The sequence below is a fragment of the Medicago truncatula genome, chromosome 1, assembly GCF_003473485.1.
Source record: "Medicago truncatula cultivar Jemalong A17 chromosome 1, MtrunA17r5.0-ANR, whole genome shotgun sequence".
Taxonomy (NCBI): domain Eukaryota; kingdom Viridiplantae; phylum Streptophyta; class Magnoliopsida; order Fabales; family Fabaceae; genus Medicago; species Medicago truncatula.
This window is the reverse complement of record NC_053042.1, coordinates 7,275,951-7,283,908: the sequence shown is the minus strand read 5'-3', so window position 1 is coordinate 7,283,908 and position 7,958 is coordinate 7,275,951. Positions and strand designations below refer to the sequence as shown.

At 32.3% G+C, this 7,958-nt stretch overlaps 1 protein-coding gene across 2 annotated transcripts; it reads left to right on the top strand.

The window, feature by feature from the left end:
* The first annotated feature begins 1,208 nt into the window (after positions 1-1,208).
* On the top strand, positions 1,209-6,653 carry LOC25482174 (phosphatidylinositol/phosphatidylcholine transfer protein SFH8). 2 transcript variants are annotated; one of them, XM_013610688.2, is made up of 14 exons: positions 1,209-1,513; positions 1,728-2,037; positions 3,020-3,119; positions 3,239-3,505; positions 3,613-3,690; positions 3,806-3,907; positions 4,011-4,060; positions 4,151-4,250; positions 4,358-4,456; positions 4,545-4,658; positions 4,768-4,903; positions 5,345-5,718; positions 6,208-6,282; positions 6,375-6,653. In XM_013610688.2, exons 1-14 carry the CDS (start codon positions 1,480-1,482, stop codon positions 6,396-6,398), a joined length of 1,863 nt encoding a protein of 620 aa, XP_013466142.1. In that variant the 5' UTR covers positions 1,209-1,479; the 3' UTR covers positions 6,399-6,653. The 2 variants fall into 2 exon arrangements, with proteins under 2 accessions (XP_013466142.1, XP_013466141.1); XM_013610687.2 differs by having other exon boundaries at positions 4,539-4,658.
* The last annotated feature ends 1,305 nt before the right edge of the window (positions 6,654-7,958 follow it).

Here is a 7,958-nt window from a genome sequence, read left to right as displayed (position 1 = left end):
TTCAAAATGTCATGCATAATAATGTCATGTCTTCTAGGTCCATGAATGTTGTGTTCACGAATCACGATGATTGGTTTTACCATCCAAAAAGGTCTAGCGGCGCAACTTGTTGCCCGCTTGCCTTCTATTCAAGTGTAAATAATGGTTTATAGTGGATTTGTATTTGCACTTTTAAATTCATATAGAAAAATAAATTAGTCATATCATTTTTTACTTTTATCTTTTAATTTTTGTCATCTATGTGTTTACCCCTAAGTAGTTTTGATTTGTGTTTGTGACCAACCAAGACTTTCTCCAAACTCCGGCTTATGTATTAGTCTATCCGTTTTAAAATATAGGGAAATGTTAATGAGTGTTCTGAGACACTCTTTAAACACTTTAAATTGTAAGTTTTAAATAAAAAGTTGTGAATGCATTGGAAATTGTAATTGTTAACTTTTTAAAAGTATAATTACTAAATTTGAGATACTTAAAGAGTGATCGGGACACTCGTTAACAAGACTCTGAAATATATATTGCAATCAATCACGGTACAGATGTCAATACACAACCTTGATAATTAATATTATTAATTATATATAATAAAAAATTATAAAAATTTTATATTTTGAAAATATTCGTTAATACAAATCATACAACATCTATGTGAATAATGCACATTATAAAATTGCGACGTGTATTTTGAGAATTTTTTTTGTCCCTTTCTATAAAACCCCTTTGCTATTTCCAACTACATTAATTATTTCTTTACATACATACCTTTATTTATTATACATATTTTTCTTGAATGAACAATAAATATCATGTTGAAAACATAAACTAACCATCTTTCATAAAGGATAAAATTATAAAAACAATAATGATTACAAACAACTTTTATACAAATATTCACTATATTAATTTCCGTGATTTTGATAAAAGGATTTTATATATAGGAACGGAGGTAGTATAATGCAACATTGTTTCTTTTTTACTTGTATGAAAATAAAAAATTAGCATATAAACTTTGAAAACAAGAATAAAAATAAAAAAAATATTTTATAAAAAGCAAAAGTAAAAATAAATGTTCCTTTCACTTGTAGTCATAGCTACCCACCAAAACCAAAAAAAAAAAGAAAAAAAAAAGCTACTCATTCAATCATTAGCTTAATTAAAATAATACAAAAACATCGTGGCGGCCTTGGCAAGCTGAAAGAACAAAGAAGCAAACCGTTTCTGACTTTAATAAATACATTGATTAACAGTTTGTTTTCGTTGTTACATTATTATTATTTCCTTTTCACCGTTTCTTCTCTTCTCCGTTCATTCCAACTCTTTTTTTTTTTCTTTCTGCCGACACCTACTACCATCTAATCTAATCTAAAAAAATATATTCTAATATTCTAAATTTTGTTCTGTTTTTCTGTTTCTTTCTTTCTATTTTCATGCTTCCATTATTTCACAAATTCTCCAATATTTGTTCACCATTCCATTCTCCACATGTCTGGTCCTCTTGATCGCTTCGCTCGTCCATGTCAGTATTTTTCTTTCTTTCATTCTTTTATATCTATTTTTTATAATTATCTCTTTTCATCAATTCAATTGAGGTTATGTCAGCTCAATTATGCTATGCGGGTTTCAACCTTAAATTCCCAGCTTCTCAGCGTCTAATTAATACAAATAAATCAAGAATTATTTATCTATTTATTTTTTGGATTGTTGATAATTGTGATGATGATGATGATTAGGTTTTGAAGGTTTTTCTGGTAACGATGAAAGAAGAGAGCAGAGGAAATCAGATTTTGAGAATTCGGAAGATGATAATAGGAGAACAAGAAATGGAAGTTTGAAAAAGAAAGTCATAAATGCTTCCAGTAAATTTCGGCATTCTCTTAGGAAGAAAAGCAGCCGGAGAAAGAATCCTAGTCGGAGTAATTCGCTTGCCATTGAAGATGTTAGAGATGTTAAGGAGTTACAAGCAGTGGATGCTTTTCGACATTCACTAATTTCAGATTGTTTGTTGCCATCAAGACATGATGATTATCATATGTTATTGAGGTTATTGCTCCTTATTGATTGCCTTTTAATTTAACTATATGTTTAAGATCCATTTTCGTCAAGGTCAGAGTGATTCCATAAAGTTTTACCTTGGCATTTGATGCCTAATATAGTCAACTGAGGATAATCATATCACTAGTGTCTGAGGAAGACCTAGAAAAACTTTAAAGAACTTAATAAGGAGAAAAAGTTTAGAGCTTAATGAGTTGGACCAAAATATATGGCATAATTTGATCCATGTAACCGACCCCACTTAGTGGGATAAGCCTCGGTTGTTGTGTTGTTGATTCCCTCATTTCTCTAGTAGCTTATAAAGATTGCAATGATCATAACACATGCAAGGTTAATGATTTTTGTTATACCTATGCTTAAAGTGGGTCATTGATATAGTTTTTGAATTTGCAGCCTTGTAGGCTTTGAGTAATTTGCAGAATAATCAATGAAGTTGTAAATTCTCGATTAGATTAATCTAGTATTGTTAAATAGCGGCTGTAGCAGCGGTATAGCGCTGTTGCATAGCGGAATTTGAATGAATAATCGATACACTGTTTAGTACAAAATATTGTGAAATAGTGACTATAGCATTGTTGCGTAGTGAAATTTGAGCAAACCACTATTTTCCACAATCTGCAATTGACAACACGGGTATTAATCCTTTTGGGTTGTTCAATTCAGTCCTTAAACTGTCTTTGAGGTAATAATGTAGTTGAGGATGTTCTATCTTGGAGGTCATTTTGGATTTTTTATTTTTTATTTTTAATTTTAGGGACGAAATTTGAATCCTATAATTATGGGACTAAATCGATGATTCACTCATTTACTTACTACGAGTCATCACAACATTCATATTTCAAACTACATACAGAAATTGTGACATTTTATGCTGTTGATAGAAGGTATCTTTGCATATCTACACCAAAGATTTTACACACATGTTCACCTTGGATTATTTGCAAATTTGAATTAGCTGACTTTATTGCAGATTCTTGAAAGCGAGGAAATTTGATATTGAAAAGGCAAAGCTCATGTGGGCTAACATGATCCAGTGGAGGAAAGAGTATGGTACTGATACAATTATGGAGGTGATTCATCCAATCTGAATACACCCAACCTTTTATTTTGTTTTCTTCTTTGGTTGATCATGTTTGAATTGATCATCATTCGTATTACACCTGATTCGGTTTCCTCTCTTTCTATCTAGGATTTTGAGTTCAGTGAGTTGGACGAAGTCCTACAATATTATCCACATGGTTATCATGGTGTTGATAAAGAAGGAAGACCTGTTTATATTGAGAGGCTAGGTAAAGTTGATCCCAATAAGCTTATGCAAGTAACTACCATGGAAAGGTATTTAAAATACCATGTACAGGGTTTTGAGAAAACGTTTGCTGTTAAGTTTCCTGCTTGTTCTATTGCTGCAAAGAGACATATAGATTCAAGTACAACCATTTTGGATGTTCATGGTGTGGTAAGTTTACTGTCTAATAATCTTGGCTTGAAAGTTTTCTTGGCACTGTTTTGACTTAAAAATTTAGTCAATAATTTGTTTGCATTATTCTTCCTTATGCTTTGTAGGGTTTCAAAAACTTCTCCAAAATTGCACGTGAACTCATCCAGCGGCTGCAGAAAATTGATGGTGACTACTATCCCGAAGTATGTTGCTTTTATCATAATTTTTTTTTTTTTTTTTTTTATAGTTTTCAATTCTTCATGGCTTCTAAACTTATTGTTCTATTCACTCTTCTAACCTGTAAATGATTCAATGCAGACATTATGTCGAATGTTTATAATCAACGCTGGTCCTGGTTTCAAGCTACTTTGGAACACAGTGAAAACATTTCTTGATCCCAAAACTAGTTCAAAGATAAATGTATGTATTAATTGTTTGAGTTACTAGGTATATTTGTTTATTTTCATAGTATTTCAATCAAATAATGATCTCTCATAGTTGACAGACTCTGATTTTTTGTTAGGTTCTTGGAAACAAGTTCCAGAGTAAGTTGTTTGAAATTATTGATGTCAGGTAACTATGCATTGATGTTCTGAATCGTGTTATTTCTCAATCAACTTGTATTATCAACTGGCCATTCTCACTATCTGTGTGGTTTTTCAGTGAGCTGCCAGAGTTTCTTGGTGGTAGTTGTACTTGTATAGATCAAGGTGGTTGTATGAGGTCTGATAAAGGGCCATGGCAGGATCCAAACATTTTGAAGGTTTTAATTTATTTTAGACTTCATTTTTCCCTAAATATGTACCAGTTATCTTGCCATTGCTTCTGCTATGCATCTGTAAATTAGCTATAACAGTTGTTTGTATGCAGATGGTTCTCAATGGTGAAATACAATGTTCTAGACAGATAGTAACTATTTCTAATGATGAGGGGACAGTGATTGAATGTGATAAGGCATCCTTTCCAATGGTATAGTTTCTAATACCATCTTAAATACTTAATAAATTAGAATTTTAGGATTTTATATTTCTGATAAGCAGTTTGGATTTAGGTGCAGATAAGAAGTAGTGATACATCAACAGCAGAATCAGGATCTGAAGTTGAAGATATCACTTCCCCCAAAGCAAGTGGGAATTATACAAACCCTAGGTTGACTCCTGTCCATGAAGAAGTAAGTGGGCATGAGATTGATACTGTTGTTGCAAATGGAAGAAACAAAAGATAGATTAGATACATACATGTTACAATGAATTAATACAACTGTTTTGGTGTTTGTACAGGCAAGATTGGCTGGTAGGGCTGGTCTTTCTGCCGGTTTACCTGAGTATGATGAGTATGTTCCCATGGTTGACAAGACTGTGGATGTTACGTGGAAGGAGAAACAAGTTTCAACTAAAAACTCACATGGCTCAACAGGTTGGACACTTGATGGATAGTTATTCAATTTGATATGGCGCCATTATTAATATATGAAATATTCAACTAGAATGTGGTTATGGTTTTATACAACATACATGTTTTAACAAAGAATTAAATGTTCACAATATCCTTTAAATGTTTTGAGCTTCATTTTGTTTTCCAGAGATTTGAATTGATTGATGTATATTTACCCGCTACCTAAGAAAAAAAACACAACACTATGCATCAGTTGTGTAAGAAAGTAAAATTTTCTTTGTAGTAAAAATATAAGGAATTTGTACGTTTTCAACTATATCAATATAATTTTTTTTTTTATGTATTGGGTTTTAGATTTGATTTTTTTTTTTTGAAGGGAAGGGTTTTAGATTTGATGTTTTACTAGTTATTGGCATCCAAGAAAAAAATATTTGTTTGTAATGTATTTGTTATTTCTTGCAGAAAAATATCTATCGAGGCCTGGAGGATCGGATGGAAACCGTGTATATATCTGGGCTATTATAATTGGCTTCTTTGTTGCCATTTTTACTTTTGCTCGCTCAATAGCATTTCGTATGACTAAGAGAATAAAGGACAATGAATCTGACAGTGTCCAACCAATAATCAAGGAGGAATCTCTACCCCTGTCACCTGCTCCCATATTGACAAAGGAAGAACTTGCTCCATCAGCTTTGGAACGCCTTTGTGAGCTTGAAGAGAAGGTTGTAATGCTGCAGTCAAAACCTAATGTAATGCCATGTGAGAAAGAGGAGCTGCTGAATGCTGCTGTTTATCGCGTGGATGCATTGGAAGCTGAATTGATTACTACAAAGAAGGTAACTGTATTTCACTTAAAAAATTTAACTCGCGCTATTGCTTCATGCTAAATAAATTGCAATTCCTGTGGTTTTATGAGTTCTCCGTTTCAAGGATAAATGTTGTATGCTGTGCTGTTATTTACCAACGAATTGGCCTGTATGCCAATAGTCTGCTCAGTTATCATATTCCGATTGTGAATTTCAAGTTATAACGCATCTATCTAATGAGTTTATTTAGATAAACCTTAAGCATTAAATGTAACCATATCTTCCGAGTCTTGAGTTTATGCACTTGACCTGTAGGTATATTACTGTGTTAGACATGCATAGAAAAACTTAAGAGCTTACTTTGTGGCCGACTATATATTTTTTACACTATTTATTCACTGCTTAAACCATTCCTCGGCAGCTGACAGTTTACCATTTAAAGTAAGACTAGCTGAGTTCTAAATTGATAAATTTGGTATATGTATAAAGAGAGACCAGTGTTTTCTGTGTTTTAAACAGGCTTTATACGAAGCTTTGATCAGACAAGAGGAACTTATGGCATACATAGACGGTCAGGAAAGAAGAAAATTCGAGGTAAACCAAAGATATTTGCATTGTGTATCCAAATACTTGATACTGTCTTGCATGGTAAGTCTTAACTGTACGATCTGTTTTTTGTAAAGCAGAAAAGGAAGTTTTGCCGGTTTTGAGATAAGAACGAAGCTGTTCCCGAATGTGATGGATGATCTACTTCTTTTCTGCTTGTATATTTGTGCTTCCCAAGAGTTGTCTTCAAGTTGGCTTGTCCATTGTAAACATAAAATTATTGTCTGATTCATGGAACTATACATGTATATGGCTACTTTCTCTAAATTTTAACATTGTTGATGTGAGTATTGAATTGTAAATTATTGCATGACATTTATCAAGTTCAATCAAAGTTTTAAGGTGAAGTTTGATCCATAGTCATTGTTAGAACTTTTATATACTGTCATCCAAGCCTTTGTTACTAGTATTATATTTATATTATATACACGGCCTTTGCTTAAAGTTGGACGCTATTAGGAGAAATTTCATTTGGAAAGATAATCATTACAAAGGTCTAAATTGGTTGGTTGGAATTTGGTGGGTGTAATGGGACTTTTCAACTAATACATTAAATTTTCAGAACTTCAAAATGGTTATCACGTTTCAATGATTAAATGCTGTAGGATAGGATAGGATCAACAAGACAACCAGGTATCTTTCAGGACCAAATCAACTATTTTGCTCAAATATAAATACAACGACGGAGTTTTTGAGATATTTAGATTGTACAAGGAAAGGGAGTTGATCAAACTGTGCCGGCTCACATGATTTGTAAGTGCATGTTTGTTCTTGTTAAGTTCAAAAAAACAACTAAGCCTTATCTCATTAAGTAGGATCGGCTACATGCACTGAATTACATCATATTTTATCATAAATCATCTTTGAGTCCAACTCATTAATATCTATTTTTTTCCTAATAATTTCTCTTATAGTTTTTTCTAGTTACCTCTTTTGATCAGACTATCTCCATCTGATATACTCTTATAATAGAATCAACATGTATTCTCTCTACATATATGTCACCATATTTTCTACTACAAGTGTTATGTCATCCCCCTCTCTCTCTAATAGTGTCATTTCCAATTTTATCCCAGCTCCGCTACATTTATTTTATTCTCATGTTGGTTCTTAACAACCCAACACTCGATACCATATATTACCGGTCTGACAGCTGTCAGATAGGATTTTCCCTTCAACTTAAACGACACTTTCGTATCGCATATCAAACTAACATCATTTGCACCAAATCAATTTTGGCATATCCATCCACGTTAATTAATTCTTATAGCCATGAAGAGTACTTTGATCAACAAGTTAAATATTTTAGACATCATGAGTCACAATTCTCGTATGTGATACTCTTAGAATGTGATTTATTATAAAAATAAATAAATAAATAAATAACAGAATATCATTACAAGTTTTTTTTCTTCTTCCAGCAACAATACAAGTCATGTTGAAACAAATATAAAAAAATAAATATGACTATATGATATTATCTTTATATAACATGTGCCCGATCAACTTTGTCTTATGGGTGCTGTCGCTGATACCTACCTTTTTTCATTGCCATTAAAGAATTCACCATGTTCCTAACAACAAGTGTTATTAACAGAACAGACAAAGTGGTTGTCTTCTTGGTCCTTGTAAGTCTTTGTAAATTGTATGTGTCAATGGAACAA